Source organism: Daktulosphaira vitifoliae, unplaced genomic scaffold (assembly GCF_025091365.1).
Source record: "Daktulosphaira vitifoliae isolate Bord-2020 unplaced genomic scaffold, ASM2509136v1 Scaffold_3, whole genome shotgun sequence".
NCBI classification, from domain to species: Eukaryota; Metazoa; Arthropoda; class Insecta; order Hemiptera; family Phylloxeridae; genus Daktulosphaira; species Daktulosphaira vitifoliae.
This window is the reverse complement of record NW_026099574.1, coordinates 6,631,002-6,649,741: the sequence shown is the minus strand read 5'-3', so window position 1 is coordinate 6,649,741 and position 18,740 is coordinate 6,631,002. Positions and strand designations below refer to the sequence as shown.

General features: G+C 28.3%; 1 protein-coding gene across 4 annotated transcripts in view; it reads right to left on the bottom strand.

Moving 5' to 3' along the window:
• Positions 1 to 411: 411 nt before the first annotated feature.
• Positions 412 to 18,740, bottom strand: part of LOC126902959 (spectrin beta chain, non-erythrocytic 5) — a 49,350-nt gene continuing 31,021 nt past the window's right edge. For 3 of the 4 annotated variants that reach the window (XM_050680769.1, XM_050680771.1, XM_050680770.1), the window contains exons 25-60: positions 18,404 to 18,689; positions 17,774 to 17,992; positions 17,512 to 17,705; positions 17,344 to 17,446; positions 16,902 to 17,279; positions 16,643 to 16,816; positions 16,377 to 16,577; positions 16,139 to 16,316; positions 15,639 to 16,067; positions 15,374 to 15,561; positions 15,120 to 15,316; positions 13,996 to 14,755; positions 13,651 to 13,914; positions 13,304 to 13,588; positions 12,984 to 13,240; positions 12,734 to 12,920; positions 12,156 to 12,356; positions 11,856 to 12,086; positions 11,586 to 11,780; positions 11,337 to 11,516; positions 11,089 to 11,271; positions 10,832 to 11,022; positions 10,587 to 10,755; positions 10,399 to 10,518; positions 10,137 to 10,319; positions 9,950 to 10,072; positions 9,800 to 9,888; positions 9,450 to 9,557; positions 9,155 to 9,231; positions 8,868 to 9,092; positions 8,431 to 8,569; positions 2,241 to 2,379; positions 1,916 to 2,114; positions 1,727 to 1,846; positions 1,567 to 1,656; positions 412 to 770 (exon numbers count right to left, since the gene is read on the bottom strand). In XM_050680769.1, the coding sequence (XP_050536726.1) occupies positions 574 to 770; positions 1,567 to 1,656; positions 1,727 to 1,846; positions 1,916 to 2,114; positions 2,241 to 2,379; positions 8,431 to 8,569; positions 8,868 to 9,092; positions 9,155 to 9,231; positions 9,450 to 9,557; positions 9,800 to 9,888; positions 9,950 to 10,072; positions 10,137 to 10,319; positions 10,399 to 10,518; positions 10,587 to 10,755; positions 10,832 to 11,022; positions 11,089 to 11,271; positions 11,337 to 11,516; positions 11,586 to 11,780; positions 11,856 to 12,086; positions 12,156 to 12,356; positions 12,734 to 12,920; positions 12,984 to 13,240; positions 13,304 to 13,588; positions 13,651 to 13,914; positions 13,996 to 14,755; positions 15,120 to 15,316; positions 15,374 to 15,561; positions 15,639 to 16,067; positions 16,139 to 16,316; positions 16,377 to 16,577; positions 16,643 to 16,816; positions 16,902 to 17,279; positions 17,344 to 17,446; positions 17,512 to 17,705; positions 17,774 to 17,992; positions 18,404 to 18,689 (7,459 nt within the window). In that variant the 3' untranslated portion in view covers positions 412 to 573. The remainder of the gene's footprint in view (positions 771 to 1,566; positions 1,657 to 1,726; positions 1,847 to 1,915; positions 2,115 to 2,240; positions 2,380 to 8,430; positions 8,570 to 8,867; positions 9,093 to 9,154; positions 9,232 to 9,449; positions 9,558 to 9,799; positions 9,889 to 9,949; positions 10,073 to 10,136; positions 10,320 to 10,398; positions 10,519 to 10,586; positions 10,756 to 10,831; positions 11,023 to 11,088; positions 11,272 to 11,336; positions 11,517 to 11,585; positions 11,781 to 11,855; positions 12,087 to 12,155; positions 12,357 to 12,733; positions 12,921 to 12,983; positions 13,241 to 13,303; positions 13,589 to 13,650; positions 13,915 to 13,995; positions 14,756 to 15,119; positions 15,317 to 15,373; positions 15,562 to 15,638; positions 16,068 to 16,138; positions 16,317 to 16,376; positions 16,578 to 16,642; positions 16,817 to 16,901; positions 17,280 to 17,343; positions 17,447 to 17,511; positions 17,706 to 17,773; positions 17,993 to 18,403; positions 18,690 to 18,740) is intronic. The other variant, XM_050680772.1, reaches the window with a different exon arrangement.

Here is an 18,740-nt window from a genome sequence, read left to right as displayed (position 1 = left end):
TAATAAAATAAAATCAATTTTAAAAATTAGGAGTTTTTGATAAATAATTTTACACTAAATTATTATTTTTATAACATAAATCAAACATAACGCAAACTTTAAATAAATATTAATTAAGACATTAGTTAATAAACATTTCAATACTCTATTCTTATTATAAAACACACTATTAACATTTTTGTACGCATTTTTAATAAAATAAATAATATTTTTAACAAATGAACAGTAGATTTATAATACTGAGTACATTATACAAATAGTTTTACATTAACAATTTTACTTTTTATGTCCTATTAACATTAAAATAAAAAAATTATCATAATTTTTTGATAAAAATAAGTCAGTAGTTATTAATTGACTTATATAAATTAACACAATGAATGTAAATTAATGAAATAAAAAATTTAAAAATATGTTATCTAAAATAAAATTTGTTCTTGACCAGACTTTAATAGGTTTTATTTTTATGATATGATAAATTATTACAAAATTAAATTTGTTTACTAATATAGCTAATGGCACACTACACAAAATAAAAATCTAATAAAAACAAATACGAGTTAAAATATTAATTTACAAGTGGGTAGCTTTTTTTTTACGGAAAAGACTTGATAAAACACTTGATCTTTTATCTTTACGACCAATTGGTGATTGATGTTCGCTTTCACTTGAACTTTCACTGGCTCTATGTTGATTTAAGCTGGGTAAGGTTGCAGACCGATTGGGTATTATAGGTGGCTGTTGTTTAAGTACATCAACATTAGCATACACTGAAAAAAAATTTGAGTATAAAAAGGTTTGTAGTTTAAAAAAATGTATGAGAAAATAGTGCAAAAAAAATTGTAACTTATCTGATAATATTTATCTTAAATATTTTATAACATATTATTCAGAGCAAGTATTTTTTAATAATTTATCATTTGAATAAATGATATACAGAGCGACTTTCATAAGCTACTCCATTACTAACAGAATAAAAATTATTTTGAAATATATATATATTTTTTTTGATTACCTTTAATTATATATTATTCTTGAATTATTAGTTATGTAATACTTTTTAAGTTTATGCCTTGTAAGGGTGTTATTATTGTTTTTCAAATGGGAACACTTACATTAAATTTAATAAATGTTTAAGGTTTTATTTTAATAGTAAATAAAATTAAAATTTTTTAACATAACTTAATTGGTTGTTAAATATAAAAAGTTTCAAATTTATAAGTTAATATACATGTATAATGTATGTGGGATTACAAATATAGGTAGCTAATTGCTTTTTTATGACGTCACTATTCACAGATACACAGTGTTTAATGTCAATTATGACTTTATCAATAAATATTTATTATATATCCTGTAAGTAATAGAGTGGTTTATGTTAAAAAAATCATCTATATATTACAAAGTGCTTAAATTTTATTTTTTGATAATTATTAAAATTAAAAACTTTCTTTCCACTTATCTATAACAAAAATTTAGTAATGTAAGATTACAATACTGTATTTATCATAATTAAAACATGTCTTAATAATATGTTAAAAGAAAATATTAGTTTAAATTACCTACCCGCACTATGTCTATAGTCTGAAGTCCATGTGTCTCTATTACCAGCTTTTATTGGTGGAGCAGTCAACGGTAAAGGTGGAGGTGTAGCATCTAAAATATATATATGCGTTAATATATTTAAATACTATAATAATGTTTATATTTTTATAGAAACACTTACCTGGTGATTTAAGATTTTGACCATCTTTATTCCAATCATTATTGCCGTTTGTATAGTAAGAATGAGGTCTAGTAGAATTATTCCCAGGTGGTAGTATTTTGGAAGCATAATCTGTGGTATCTTGTGTTAAAATATTTCGAGTTAAACAATAAATATAAACTAAAATGAAAGTAAATTTAAATATTTTACCAGTTGAATGATTATTTTGAAAGGGTATATTATCAATAGATGGTGGACGAACTGGTATAGGTCGACGAATTTGATTATCCTTTCTAGTAGTAATCGTAGTTGGTAAAGGTTTTCGTTCAACTTCAGGTGTTGTGGCTGCACTTGAGCTTGTACTTATTACTGCGGATGGAACTGGAATTTTTTCAGGTTGAGGTGAACTCTGATACAATTATTTTTATTTAATAATTTTTAATTTTAAATTATATTTAATTTATGTTTGTACTAAACAATTAATCAACAATAAGTTACTATTTTTATAAACGAATAAAACTTTTTGAAAACTAACCTTTTGATTTTCGTCATAGCTTAGTAGTTGTAAACTGGGTGGTAATTGTGCATGGAAAGTTATTTTGTTCACCCATTCCTCCATTTCATTAGCTGTATCGGCCAAGAACAAAAATTCAGAGCCATCAGTGCAACACAATCTAAATTTAGAAATCATATATTTAATTAATCGTGAGCAAAAATATCAGAAGTGTTTCTATAATTTTACCGATCATTTAAATTTTATTTTTAATCGAAAGATCTTTTTTTTCTTATTTGGTTAGCACTTTATTTTTATTATTTATAAAGTCCCAGTTTAAAATTGATTTAAAATACATTGTTTTTTTTTAATTATACATTTTTATAGCTTATTTTCAAGTTGAGAATATAATTTTTAATTTCTAGGACTAAAATTCTAGTTGGTAAATAGGTAAATATTCCCTCAATAATTTATTATGTTACTACTAAATTAAGGATTTAGGATTAAGAAGCATATACAGTTCAGGCACGTAGCCAGAAAATATTTTTTGGAGGGGCCAACTATTTTGGGCCCTTGTATCATTTTCCATAATTTGTTTCCCATGAAAAGCTTTTCGGGGAGCTCCCTCCATTCCTCCTTAGACAGTATCCCATTCTATGAATCTTACAAGTTCAAAATTTTACCATTGGTTGGTTAAAAACAAACTGTTTTTGTATAAAGTATACTAATTATTACACTATTATAAAAAACTCAGCACAGGGGGGTCGGGGCACAGTGGTGACGTGGCATAGTTGGATCAAGTATAATAATATCTGACAGTGATTAAAATCACCATAAAAAAAAAACGCTTCGATGCAAATCTTTAGATAGTGTTCAATTTTAAAAAATTGGTGGATTATTCCAAAAGCTACATGATCTGTTATTTTCTTATTATTATCCTGAATGAAAAAGGAATTATTAAAAAATATTATTTTTCATACAAAAATTATGTTAATCCATACACTTTTCATTAAGTTATAGCATTATAAAGTTAAAAATATAAAAAATAAAATCGAGAATTTCACACAATAATAGCATTTGGTAGCCATTTTCACCGTGAAGACAAAATAAAGTCCGAAATTTTTTTTTACATAATAAAGTACATTACATTAGCTTTAATTTAAGATATATATAAAAGCGTCAGACTTTCCGGAACACTTTCAAAATTTAAGTTGAAAAAGTAAATTTTTTGTGAAAAAGTTGTCATTTTGAATCCTCCCCTGTAGACAAGTAAAAAGTCAGATTTATAAAAAAAAATATACCAAATGATAGGTAAAGACATCATGCATCTATAAAAAAATTTATATAGATTCGGGCATTTTTAATGCAGTTTTAAGTNTAACTACTATCATAACATGTAACTAAAAAGTGAAAAATAAATATAGTTTAAAAAAACTAAAAAACACGCTTTTAAAGAACATCGAACTAAAAAGATCAAAATAATTTTTAAAATAAGCGTAAAACAATAATGAACGAAAAGTACTAGTATTATTGTGATAAAAGCGTCAGGCGTTCAATATACGAATAATATAGCACAGAGCACCCACCCTTTTATCACAATAATTCTAGTACTTTTCGTTCATTATTGTTTTACGCTTATTTTAAAAATTATTTTGATCTTTTTAGTTCGATGTTCTTTAAAAGCGTGTTTTTTAGTTTTTTTAAACTATATTTATTTTTCACTTTTTAGTTACATCTTATGATAGTAGTTACTATCAATATCATGGTTGTAACGGGTAAAGGGGAATCAGGGTTCGATTCCGGAGTGGGAGTCTGAGAAACGGTTACCACATCCAAGGAAAGCAGCAAGCGCGCAACGTGGAGGTAGTGACGAAAAATGACAATACGGCAATCATTCCCCGTAATCGGAATAAATACCCTATATATCTCTTAATTAGAATAAAGCGTATTAATATATAAGTTGTTAATAGTAATTAGAATATATATATATACATGTAAAGCGACTTAAGTACGTAAACGTATCATGCACGAGGTATAGCTGTGTTTTGTTGGCGGGCGGAGCGCGAGGCATATATGGCGGCAGCGGCGTCGGCTGTAGGGATATATAAATGAATATTAACATATACGTATATATAAATATTAATATATATATTAATATTAGCTGCGATGGTAAGAATATATAATTTTCGCATAATATCGCGGCACTTTCGCTGGCGTAGACGACGCGATGACCGGCGTGATCCTCGGGCGTCAAAAGGTTAGCAGCGTAGATGACGACGGTGCGCGAGTGCGGATCCATTTGTTGACGTTATCACTTTGACAACGGGAAGAAAACTACAGTATCATTAGTGGCGGGACGTCGTTGGCCGTGCGGCACTTGTTGGACTTTGCACCGCGGCGTAAAACGACGCGGGGCTGTGTCAATTACAATAAAAATTTGTTATATATATATATAATTGATGACATGCACGCGTATACGGGTACGAAAACCAAAAATAAATAAAAATTTGTTATATATATATACATAATTGATGACACGCGCGCGTCTACGGGTTAGAAAATATTGTTGTCTACGAGAGGTGAGCGGGGTGGGGCGAATGCGTTACGACAGTCTAGTCTCAAGGTCATACGCGACATAATAACACGTGCCGCGTGGAGTTACAAACTTACAAACAACAAACGAGAAACACGTGAAACTAATATAAGCGTGTTAAAAAAAATTTAAAAATGTCAAAAACTAGCGATTTTTACATTTGTAATTTTTTGGAGGATTGTACCCTGTAAATGGGGGAAATTTACAGGTACGAGAGAAACGTTTTCAATTTTTGACGGTAATGTCTTACTAGATGCGATTTGTGATCTTTTGATGTTATGTTCATCAAAATCGGTCCAGCGAGAGCTGAGATTTAGCGTTCACAGATACAAAAAAATATAGTCATAGAACACTATATATTTTATTAATTAAAAATTACAGAATCTACAAATTAATAATAATACCCCCTTAATTGCATATTTCCTCCTAACTACACTTTTAGTATACCCCCTTAATTAATAACTCCTCCTAACTACACTTTTAGTATACCCCCTTAATTAATAACTCCTCCTAACTACACTTTTAGTATACCCCCTTAATTAATAACTCCCCCTAACTACTCTTTTAGTATAACTCCTTATTCCTCTTTATTATTCACCCTTAAATATTAATTACCCTTAGATACTATTTTTCTCTCCCTTAATTACTATATTTCACATCCTGAATTACTAATTATTACCCTTAAATTACTGCATCTCTCAACCTTAATTACTAATTATTCCTATTTTCTCTCCTTTTATTACCAATTATTATTATTCTGCTTCCTAAATACATATTACTACTAATTTATTACACCTTTAATACTAAGTACTACTGGTTTATACTAATTACCATTATTCTGCAAAGAATTATAAAACAAAAATATACTTTTCTTTTTAAACTTTTCGCGCTCTTTTTAAATCTCTAATTAGACTTTTTCTATCACTTCTAAGTTTTGATAGAATTACTTATATATTAAAAAATAAGTATTGACATAAAAAAAAATTGTTTTAAATTAATACTGATTTTAATTATTAATATGTTAAAAATATGAAAAATGACATATTTAACCTATTTTGTTAATAGATGATTTTTTCAGACAGTCATTGAGTATGACTGATGGTAATGAACAGATAAATATAAAAAAAACCCAGCACAGTGAGGTCGTGGCACAGTGGGGACGTGGCATAGTTGGGTCCAGTATAGATTTAATCTGACAGTGATTAAAATCACTATCATAAGAAACGCTTCGATGCAAATCTGTAGATAGTGTTTAATTCTAAAAAATTGGTGGATAATTACAAAAGCAACAACAACTTCTACTTCCTTAATTATATCCAAATTAGTAATTCTTTTTTACTTATATATTATATATTTTTTATAATTAATTATTTTCAAGTTATTATTGATTTTTAATATGTTAAAAGTAATAATTTTTAACCTACTTTTTTTTGTCCTTTAAAGTGAAAGTTTATAATAAAAAAAAAAAAATAATAAATTTATTACCAAAACTTTTAGCTCAATTCGCAAGTCCGCAATTTTTTTTTCCATAATAAAGTACATTACATTAGTTTTAATTTAATATATATATAAAAGTGTCAGACTTTCCGGAACATTTTCAAAAGTCAAGTTGAAAAAATTAATTTTTTGTGAAAAAGTTGTAATTTTAAATCCCCCCCTGTGGGCAGGTAAAGGGTCAGAAAAAAAAATATACCAAATGAAAGATAATGATATCATGTATCTATATAAAAAAAAGTTATATTAATTTGGTTATTTTTAAAAAAGTTATAGCAATTTTAAGTAAAAAAAATTGAAAATTTTCGAAAATTAGCGATTTTTAAATTTGTAATTTTTTTGGAGGTTTCCCCCATTTACGGGGAACGAGGGAATTTTTTTCTATTTTTGAGGGTAATGTCTTCGACTTGATACGATTTGTGATCTTTTGACGTATCATTGAAAGACATCGGTTTGGTGAGAGCTGAGAAAAAGTGGTAACAGACACAAAAAAAAACACATCATAGTAAAACCAATACCTTCTCAACTTTTGCATCGAAGCTAATAAAATAATGATGTGAACATAAGCTGATTTAATTTTTCAACTTTTAAGCTATTAAGAAAAAATAATTTATACCTAAATACTAATAACAATAAAGTTATAAATAATTTTGAAAATAAATATAAATTATAAACAATGTAAAATTTATTTTATTTAAAATTAAAGACAATTCCTGCCTTTTTTTAGTCATATTTTCATTACTATTATTTAGTGCACGCAAATAACAAATTAACAAAAACAAATAAATTACCTATTATAACTACTAAAATATAAAAAAAAAAACAGATTAAAGATAAGATTTATCAAAAAATTTTTCATAGAGTATTACTCTATCGAATTTTGTAATCAACTAGATTCTAATCAATGCATATTTCAATAAGTATCAATGATACTTGATAGTTTGTTATCATTTGTTGGACCAGAGTTAAAAAAAATTTATCTACAACCACGTTTGGAGTAACTTCTATTCCATTTATTATTACGTCTAGAACGTTATCTTTTTCAAATAACGTTTTCTATGAATATAAAAATGAAAATACAGCCATAATAATAATTGTATTACTCAATAGTAATCACAAATTAATAATAATTTCAATGTATATTAGGCCTAGTACGTTATTGATAATTCGTGAAAATAATTGAATTTTAAATTTGGGGGGCCGGCCCTGGGCCACATTAAATCTAAGGGGGGGCAGGCCCACCCATGTCTACGTGCCTGATACAGTTTAGCTCCTACGCGAGTTTTTTTAATCGAGTTGTTTTTTTATACTGATTAAGAATATGTGAAAATAAAACGTTGGTCGAAAATAGTTAAAAAGTTATAGAATTTTAAAGTTTTTATATAACGTTTTTACCAAGTCTCACGCACTGCATTCATATTGTTGTTGATGTAGTTTTTTTTTCAAAAATTTATTAAGGGAAGTGCTTAAAATGAGAGTATCTATAACCAAGATTGTAATCTTGAAAATTTGAAAACTTTTATCTTTCTGCTTTTGTCAATAAGATTAAATATTCAGTATTTTACAAAGTAATGTTCAGTTTTCAAACAAATATGTTAAATTAAAATCAAGTTTTGGGTAACCTACAAATGTTTTCGTCTACGGTAACCGACTCGAGCCCGTCGGTACCCTCGTGGGATGAGCGCTAACGCTTCAAACTCCCAATGAAGAGTACTCTAGTCTAATTATAACTTATTTAAATCCATCAGACTGAAATTTACAATGATCCAACAAGTCCGAAACATCACATGAAACGGCATCATTATTTATTAGAACTCCGTATCAATGATCATTATAGTGACGTACGCGCGGCTTATGCAGAGTTATATGAAAACTTTAAAGATCTATAACATTTTAACTATTTTGATTGATATTTTAATTTTGAATATCCATAATCAGTTAAAAAAAAAAAATATCACATGGGAGTTAAACGGCATTTATGAGAAAATTAATTTTGGACAATTTCATGGAATATGCCGAATTTCAATAATTGATCATTTATTTATACATTTTTTTATGTATAATATTTCGTCTTAAATTTATTTAATTAAAATAATTAAGTTTAAATTGCAATCACAAACATTTAACTTTATGTAGAGAAATTACCTGAAAACATGTTTTCGTTTTGTATAATCAAACGCTTTTTCACACTTAGCCTTAAACACAATTATTGGTGATGTAGCAGCTTTACTGGCAACAAAATCTTCTTGGTCTTTAAAAAAACACAAAAGTTGGCCGCAAAGAACTATAAAAACAGAAATGAATTAAATATAAGTCTTTCCTCTTACTGTAAACTCTAATAATATTACACCGATGTCGCATTTAATAATTAAACATAATATGTATTAATTTTAAAAAATTCACTTTAAATATTAGTCAAATAAATAATATTGAATTAAAATTTCCTCAAACATAGAGATGAGACTTTAGTGACCAAAGTTCCTATTTAGGATCCTGATAATATGTTACCATTGCCCAAATATACTTATGTAAATTAGGATATACAATGTATATTTTAAAGTTAATAAAACAATTTTTATTACCAGTATAAAATGTTTTCCAGGATCTAACTGCTGCTTTTTTACCACTACTTTGTAACTCATGCTTTCTGTCTAGGAATCCTTGGATTTCCACTGGAGGTAGCTGATCTAAGTTTTCTAGTTTTTGCAATTTTCGGAAACTTTGTGTTCTTCTACGAGTAGTAAAACTAGGTGTCCGCTTAGGTTTTTTAAATGAGTCTGCTTTCATACTTTCTGCTCTTTTGACATCTATAATTATTTATATAACATTAATATACTTATTTATAACTTATTAGAAATAATGATGATACCTTTTTTTAAACGATTTCCAAATATAGATGAAAAAGTACTGCTAGTACTCATTGCAGGCGATCCAGGTGTCATAAGCCTTTATACAAAAAATAGTTTAATTATAGTAAAATAAAAATATATCTGAATTGTATAACTTCGTGCTATAATATAAAAACAAGTAACTAATAAGATTTTTTTACTAAAAATTAAAAAACAAAACAGATATAAGCAGATATTTAGTTTTCTTTTTTATATATGAATAAATTACCTTAAATAATGTACGTGTTACTTAATAGCTTTACAAAGGTAACTTACACTGTTGAGTTTTCCTCATAAGGCCAGACAGATCTAGCCGATAACTCCTTAGGTAGTTCCGTAGATTCTATTATTTCAACGTCATGCGATTTATTTGTATCATGCGTTCTTAAAGGGGCAAAAAGACAGAAAAACAGAAGAAAATTCATACACCATTTTTATATACTTTTTAAAATATATTTTAATATGCATTAAAGCTAATTAACAAAATCATTATATTATATTATATTAAACACATGCTAATGAAAATAATTTAAACATGCAAAAACCAAGAAAATTACTTCAAGATTAAATAAAACTACAAAGCCATTTTATTTTCAATACTTCTTCACGAAAACAAAACTTCTTACCTCATGTTTGGGTCGAATTGGTCATCATCTCCATTAATTGTTTCACCTCCAGAATTTACTTTCCATCTATCACCTTCTCTTTTTCTTTCCTGTAGAATGAAATTGATTAATAAGTCTATTTTTTAGTTATATGTATTTTATAAAACTTACATCCGTGATACGCTGAACTTCACGTTGTTTCCGCGCTTCTAATTTTTCCCGCTCAATACGTTCTTTCTCGGCTAGACGAGCTTTTTCTTCAAGTTCTAATTGTTTTTTAAATGCTGATTCCAACTAGTAAATAATTAATAATAATAATTAGTATTTTTAGCGATATTTTTTACTAAAAATATAGTACCATAGTTATCCTGTTCAAAGTATTAAACTTGTCTTCTTGAGCTTCGATAGTTTTTTCAAAATCTTCATGTTTTCTTATGAGTTCTTCCACTTGCCATATAGAGTCTCCTATTTTTTCATCGTTAAGTACTGATTCTCTAGACTGAATCCATGTTTCTAATAAATCCGCGTCTCGTTTGAATAACTAACAAGTAAGTTATCGATCATATAAAAATGATATATTTTTTTAATAAAATTAAACATCTGGTGTGATTATGTAATACCTGCGTGTCTAAATTTTGGTCATATAAGATTTTTCGTTTTTTCCAAGTGTCAGTTAGTAAATAATGCCTTTGTTCGAGAATATTTATTTTTTCTTTAATTTCATCTGACATAAAATGACCCTAAAATTATAAATTTCATAAAAAAAATCAATAAGATGAGTTTGTTGATTTAAAGTTAAAAAATGTACTTGTTGAATGAGTAGTTTTCCAGTATTATAAAATTCTGCTATTGCTTCTGATCTACTAGTTATTTCTGCATTATATTCTTGATGGCGAAGTATTAGCATTTCAGCTCCATTGACATCTTGACTCAAGGTCGGCGAAGTTACTTTAGCAATAGTTTCGTTAATCCACGCTCTAAATATTACCGCTTAAGCTAATTATCGTTGGTCTTTTTGTACAAAAATAATATATCAATGCTAATATTACTCACATTAAATGTCTGTATTGATCAAAGTATGACTGCAAGTGTTCAGCTTGATTTAATTTATTCTTTCTTTGACTTGCGTCTTCTAAAAGTGTAGCCCAAGCATCCACTGCTTCTTCTTGTTTCACTTCAATATGATCTTTAGCATCGGGGAACATTGCTGATAGTCGTCCGGCTTCTTGTACAACACATTCTACCTATTTATAAAAAAAATGATTTAATTAAAACAACTAATTATTTTGGTTTTTAAATATACAAATTACTTGTTCTTTAACTGCTGCAAGATCAGCTTCAAAACCTTGATGTTTTTGTATAAGTGTTTGTATTGTATCTAAATCATGCCCATAGTCTTCTGCTGCTAATAAAGCATCTTTCTCTTGAATCCAACTTATAGTTTCATCAGCAGTACGATCAAAAACGTGTACTTGTTTAGCACCCATTAATGCCTTAAAATAATCGTAACATTACAAATATTTTTTGAATAATTATCTAAGTAATGAAAATATTTTACTTCTTGTCGAGCATTTGCTAGTTCTTTCAAATCATCCCACAGCTGTTGTGTATCATCTAGTCTAATTCGAATTTGATCTCGTTCAGGATTATTTTCTTCAAGTAATTTTCGACCAACTTCAATACAGCTTGATATACGTCCTTCACTACCATTCAACCCACTCAAGAAACTATCAAATGCCTTAAAAACCAAAACATTAGTTTTATCTAACAAATGTAATATTAAAATTTGTACTCAATTAATAATTACTTGGATAAGAAGCTCTACATGTTCAACATCTCGACCATAATCTTCTGAAGCAGCCACAGTTGTTTGATCACCTATCCATTCAGCAACATCTTCAGCTTCACGAATAAATTTATAGAATTTGCGACTCTCAACTAATCTAGTTGCTCTTTTTTTATTCAAAGTACACAACTCTGTATACACTTCTTCAATGTCCGTCTTAAATTAATTTGATTATAATTATTATATTTTTAATTAAAAATAAATACGATTAACATGCTAATTAATATTTACCTGCTTTTGAAGTATGTTTTCTGAATCAAAATGTGAACGACTTACAAGGTCTCGGCCTAATTTAGCCAGTCGTTCAAGAGTATGTTGAAATGTTGTAAGTTCTCTTTCAATTCCTTCTAATTTTTTCATTAACAATAATACTGAATCTTCATCTCTTCCATAATCATTAGATGCTAATAACGGATATTTTTCTTTGAGCCATACTTCAGTTTCATTAGCTTCAGCATAAAACTAAGTACATAAAAGAATTTATATAAAAAATTATAACAATTACGTTTGCAAAATCATTTTTTTTTTTACCATTTGAGATTCATAAGCATCAAACAGTTTTTGTTTTCTAATTTTAGAGTCTTCTTTTAGTTTAGCCATTTTTTCTTGTAAAATAGTGTAATTAGCTTCAATTTGCTGCGCTGCAAAATGGCCGCTACGAACCATTTGTTGTCCTCTATCTACCAAAGAAGTAACTACTGGCTCATGAGATATTAATTCGGCTTCTAATGCCTAAAAAATAAAAAAATAAATATATAGTTGTTTTATTGCTACAAATTTATCCATGTGGATAGGAGATAAGAATACTTTCACGGCCTCTTTATCAGTCGTAAGAAATGACTAATGAGGTTGAATCAGGTCGACAGCCACTGTAACATTTTGTAAAAAAGTATGAGAAGCCCTAGTCAGAACTTAGGTGGATTATCCCATCTCGGATTAATACTGGGGCAATAGATGAAAAGAATTAAAGTAGTTAGAGTCGGAGAAGGATTAAAAAAATCGTGTCAAGTGGGAATTTAGAATAAGAATAACCGACCCTAAGTAGTTGGAATAAAGCCAAGGAAGAAGAGTTGCTAAAAATTTCAATTAACATAAATTTGTAAAAATACCTGATGTTTATTTTGTAATGCCTGAACAGAATGTAAACTAGTACCAAAGTCATTTGAACCAATTAATAGTTCCTTATCACCAATCCAAGCCATTTCTTCTTCAATATCTCGTAATAGTCTGTAGTGTATTAAAGCATCCTCTAAATTATCTCTTCGTATTTGCATTGGTTCTTGGAGTGAGTAATATCTGTAAATATTGAATGTTGTTAGATGACAATACCATTTTTTAATTCTTATTAATAAAGTAAACCTTTTTAAAACTATTGCAGCTTTTTCTTGGATTTCCTCTTTCATAAAATGATTAGAATTTTGGAAGGTCATAGCAGTATCTTTTAATGATTGGCAAGCTTCGCCGTGGCTATGAACATCATTCTCCAACAATGAATGTCTTTTAAGCAAATTAACTACACTTTGTAAATCCTTCCCATGATCTTCAGATTGTAGTTGCATTTCAACTTCCTCTGTCCATGCCTCAAGTTCTTCAAGAGTACGATTAAATAATAATGCCTAAATTCACAATGATTAATAAAATTTGCATTATTCATTAAAAAATTACCTATGGATACTGACTTGATAGGCGTCTTGCAATCGTTGTTTTTTTAGAACACTTGTGTCTTGTAGGTTTCTCCATTTAGTTTCGAGTTCATCTAACCTTGCTCGTATTTCCATACTAGCAAAGTGGCCACTACTAATTAAATTTTCACCTTCAGTGCAAATTGTATTAACTCTAGCGCGGTTAGCAGATAATTCTGAATCAAAAGTGGCATGTTTTTGTATTTTCCTTTGTAGGTTAGTAGAATCACGATAGTTTTCATCACCAGCTACTTGTTGTTTTTGAATAATCCAACCTTCCACCTAAATAATTTTATAGAAGTATTTATATGACTTAAAACTGAAGAGTTTTAATTTTTTCTTACCTCATACATATTTCTCAAAAATTGTTGTAATAACCTTGAATCATTTAGTCGTTTCTTGCGTGAAGCTGTGGCTTCTTTTAATCTTTCTCGACGGCTACAAATACCCTTAAGCCGATTTTGTATACCTTGGCTGTCATAATGTTGACCCGTAACAAGTTCCAATGCATACTTTTCTAACTCTTCTACTTTTACTAATTGAGCTGAAAGTGTCTTTTCGAATGCTTCATGTTTCCTTATTAATTCTTCAACACTCGATAATGATTCCTAAAATAAAGTAATACAACACACATTATTACAGAGCGTTAAATCAACTTTATCAAGAATTAATTATTTTGTATTATTTACCCCCAAGTCATCATTTCTTAAAAATGCATCTTTTGAAGCTAACCAGTTGTCAACTTGATCAGCTTGATTTCTGAATATTTGGAGTTCTAATGCCTGGCTTAAAATCATTCTCCTTTCTTCCCAAGCAGCACTTAGAGTTCGACGTAATTCATCTAGATGAGCTAGTTCTTTTTCAGGAATTGGATTGATTTTTAGTCCAGAATCTTTTAATGTTTTAAAATGTTCCTGTCGTCCATTAATTTCTGCTTTTCTTTCTTGATTTAATTCAAGTAGAGCTTTAGCTTCGGCTATAGTTGCTGGCATATCATGTGCTTTTATTTTTTTAATAGAATCTAATACCCAAAGTTCAGCCTCTTTTAATTCTGATAAGAACTTTTCTCTTATGTAAGCTTCATTTAAGTTATCTCTTCGTTTTTTTGAAAGCATATGTAAATTTCTCCAATTGTTTTGAATTTCTGACAATTTAGCTTTAATTGGTGTTGACATGTCTGGATATTTTTGAATAAGTCGTCTACATTCTAATTCGTGTTCTTTTGTTTTTCCTTCGATAGCTGTCATATCCCTTTCTAATGCATCTTGTTTCCTTTGAAGCTGTTGAACACTTCCAAGATTTTTACCTGTTTCATTACTGGACATTGCTAGTGCTTTTTCACTAACACGTTGTAGAGTATCGTCGACATCTCTGTTAAATGAGTGTATTTCCAAAGCTCCATTTAAGTGTTCTCTATATTCACTTAGTGCTCCTTGTAAAGCCTTCCATCTATTTAATTAATTTAAACATAAGAACTAATACATTTAATATAAAAACTTGACTTTTCTATACTATTTTAATGACTAAATACATTTTTTTAAATAAAAATAGTTTTAAGATATGATGTATAATTTACTCTTAGGAATATAATTAAAACACCAGTATAATTATTATATTAATCTTGATATTTATTTTGTCTCAAAAAAAAATAATCAAATTTTAATCTATATATTTTTATGAATAAATCATTATTTAACGAAAAAGGAGGAGTAGTGTACTTAATAAATAACACTGTATAGTAAATAATGCGAGTATTAAAATTTAACTAAAATGAAATTTTCTTATATTAAGTATAAGTAATAATAATAATTACTTATTGTTTAAGTTTTGTCGGCGTTGTTGGATAGATTGAGTGTCACTACGACCCTGTCTAATCAGCTTATCAGTTAAATTATTTATGCTTTGTATTTTGCTTTCATCTACACGATTATCAATATCTTCAAGTTTTTTTTGTAACGCCAAGCAATGTTCATAATCTAGACCCATTTCCCCAGCCTGAACCATCATCTCCTAAACATATCATAAGTGGTAACCACTTATTTAAAATTAAAATTTTTTAAAACATACTTTGTCTCTTATCCAAGTTTCGACTTTATCCACCTGATTATTAAATTCTAAAATATCTTGAGCTTCTTCTAAACCTCTACCTTTTTCATTAGTTTCTTGTAGAAGATTTCTCCATAGGACTAGTAATTTACTCAATGAGTCTTGAATGTCTTTAGAATTTTTATGTTTCTTTTCAATAAGCATATCAGCTGTTATGAATGTAAATCAAATTTTTAATTATTTGAGTTAATTGAAAATACTAAAAATTTATATTAATTAAACCTACCGTTTTGCTTAATAGTATTTATTCGCCCCTGATTGGCCGAAAGTTCAGCTTGGAATGCTTGATGTTTTTGAAGTTTTTTGATTTTGTCTTCCAAATTATTGACATCTCCTTTGCTAATTTCAACATCAAGTTTTTTACGTTTTTCATTTATCCATGATTCAGCTTCATCTACATCTCGTAAAAACTGCGTATGCAATAAAGCATCGTCTAGCTTTTGTTTTCTTAAAACACTGAGTTTTCGAATATGAGCACGTCTTGCTAAAACTTCATTAAGCCTTCTAGAAATTAAATCACTTTCAAAATGATTTTGATTGAGTAGTTTATCACAATGTTCTTTTAGCAGAGCAATTTTTTCTTCTTGAGTTTCAAATAATTTCTCAAATCCTTCATGTTTTTTAACTAAAGACGCAACTTGATCCACTGTATTCCCTTTATTAAAATAAATAATAATAATATTTATAAATGTTATTTATTTTTAATCATTTAATATTTTTCCAAACCGTAATCTAAGTTTGCTAATGCAACTTCCTGTGTGTTGCAAATTGTATCTATTTGTTTCGCATCACGGAGGAAAAATTGTAAATCGATGAGTTGATCCAAATGAACTTTTTTATGATGCCACGAAGTATGTAATTGATGGCGTTCCTCTAATAGATGATTTAGTTTTTCTTGAATCTCCTTTAAATTAAAAAATAATTAATTATTTCAAATAATTTTAGAAAAGTATAGGTATCTCACATTTGCTCTAAAGTGACCACCTTGCACAAGAGCCTCTCCAAGTTCTGCAACTGTTTGAAAAGTTTCTTCTCTTGCTTCTATTTCAGCTTTTACAGCTTCATGTTCTCCTTTAAGTAGCTGAGCACTTGCTGCATCTCTTACTTTTTCTTCTGTTCTTGTAGTTGCTCTAAGGCTGCTAGACCAATTCACTAAATCTCTTACCTATAACGTGATTTATGAGAGGATAAAATAAAAAAAAATAAGATTTTTTTTATTTAAGTCATTACTTGAGCTAAAAACCGTTGTAAATCACAACTAGCTTGTAATGCTTCTCGCCTGTGTGCTGATCGATTTTGTAATGAAGTCCAGCTTCTAATAACTGTTTCTTGTTGTTTAGCAATATGAGCTGCGTTAGATCCAGGATACAATGTTTGTAATTTTACTGCATCCTCAACTAAAATCTGTAAGAAGTTCAAAAAAAAAAAGTTTTGTGTAATAATATTATTGTTATATAAATAATATTAAAAAATAATCTCTTGATTTTACTTGTAATTGTGCTTCCAATGCTACAAGATCATTTTCAAATCCTTCATGTTTTCGTATCAATGTCAAAACAGAATTTAAGTCTCTTCCTAAATCATCTGAAATTGTTGCATCTTTATCACTTATTCGTGACAACGCATCAGCGACGTCTCTGTGAAATCTATGGATTTCGCCTGCAGCTTTTAAACGTTTATCTCGATTTTCTAGTGTAATAATTAATTGCTGCCACAATTCTCGAACTTCCTCTTGTCTTTTTTCTATTTCTGGCGTATACTCTGAATCGTTGGCAATCAATTTGTTGGCAAGATCTTCACATTGATTAAACCTACTCAAACCAGTTTCAACTCGATGTTTTAAATCATCAAATTTATTTTGTAAAACCTAAAATAATATCAGAATATCGAAAAAAAAAACAAACTTAATATCAATGTGTTATTAAATATACCAAGAGGTGTTCAAAATCTTGACCATAGTCTTCAGAAGAAGCGGCTTGAATATAATCTTTTATCCATAATTCTAACTCGTAGCTCTCTATCAAAAACTCGTGTCTAAAATAAAATTGAACAGTTGTTAAAAAAAAAAAATTACACTTATTATTAATTCTTGTTCTTACCTGCACATGCTTTCAACTAAATTATGCTGCCTAGCTGTAGAAAATTTTTGTAATTGCTTAAATTGTTCACAAATATACTGCTGTTTAGCTGTAATTGCTTTAATATCCGGATGTTTAAGATTAACCATAGTATTTCCAGTATGACACATTTCTTTTACTATTCCTTCATATGTATCAAGTTCTAACTCAAGTGCCTGTATTTTTAATGAATAGAAATATTTTATTTACATAATATTACTGAAATAGATAATTATGTTCATACTTTATGTTTAGTTAATAGTTTAGATGCTGCGTCTCTATCACGACCACAATCTGTGGAACTTAATATATTATTTTTTTCAATAAGCCAGCTTTCAATTTCACTAGCTTCAAAGAAAAACTGTTGAGCTTTTAAGTTAAGTTCTAATTTACGATTTCTGTCTTCACTTTTTGTCAATAAATCTTGCCACGCATCTTCAAGACCAGTGCATAATGATGATACCTGAAATTGTATCATTTAAAAATAAATTATCATAAAAATGTTTACATTAAAATTTAATTTATTTTTATAGATTTAAAAACTTATTGTAAAAAAAATTATTTCTAAGGGTAGATAGATTTTAAGGTTAACTTTTAAAAGTTAAATAAGAATCTATTAATATTGTTTTATTATTGAGTGGATAATGATTTAGATAAAATTTTGACTATTCGATAATGAGTGTTGTATTATTAATTTTTGAATTATTATTTTTAGTGATAGTCATCGCAGGGGTACGCAACATAAAAGGATTCGTATCTATTCGTTATGTTAAAAATAGAGCATTGCTACTATATACTACCCCATCTTTTCTAAATCTTCAAAGGCTAATATCTCAATATATATACATATATTAAAAAGTGGTGTTAAAATTACTTGTTTGGTTTCCGGGTGTTTTTGATGTATGAGTGCTTGTCCTGTCTCTATTGTTTTGTTGATCAATGATTGATGTCCTTGTATTTCAGCTTCAAGTTTTTTGTGCTTTTTATGTAATGTTTGAGCTTGATGAAGATTAGTACCCAATTCAACTGATTCAACTAGTGGTAAGTGTTCTCGTATCCAGCCTAATTCTGCTTCTAATTCAAAACCAAATTTATGAAAACGCAATGATTCATCTAAAGCTTCTTTCCTTAATTTTAGTGGTTCACTCAATCCATCAAACCTAATTTATGTCAAATAAATTTTAGAAATTCTTATAATGATAATATTATAA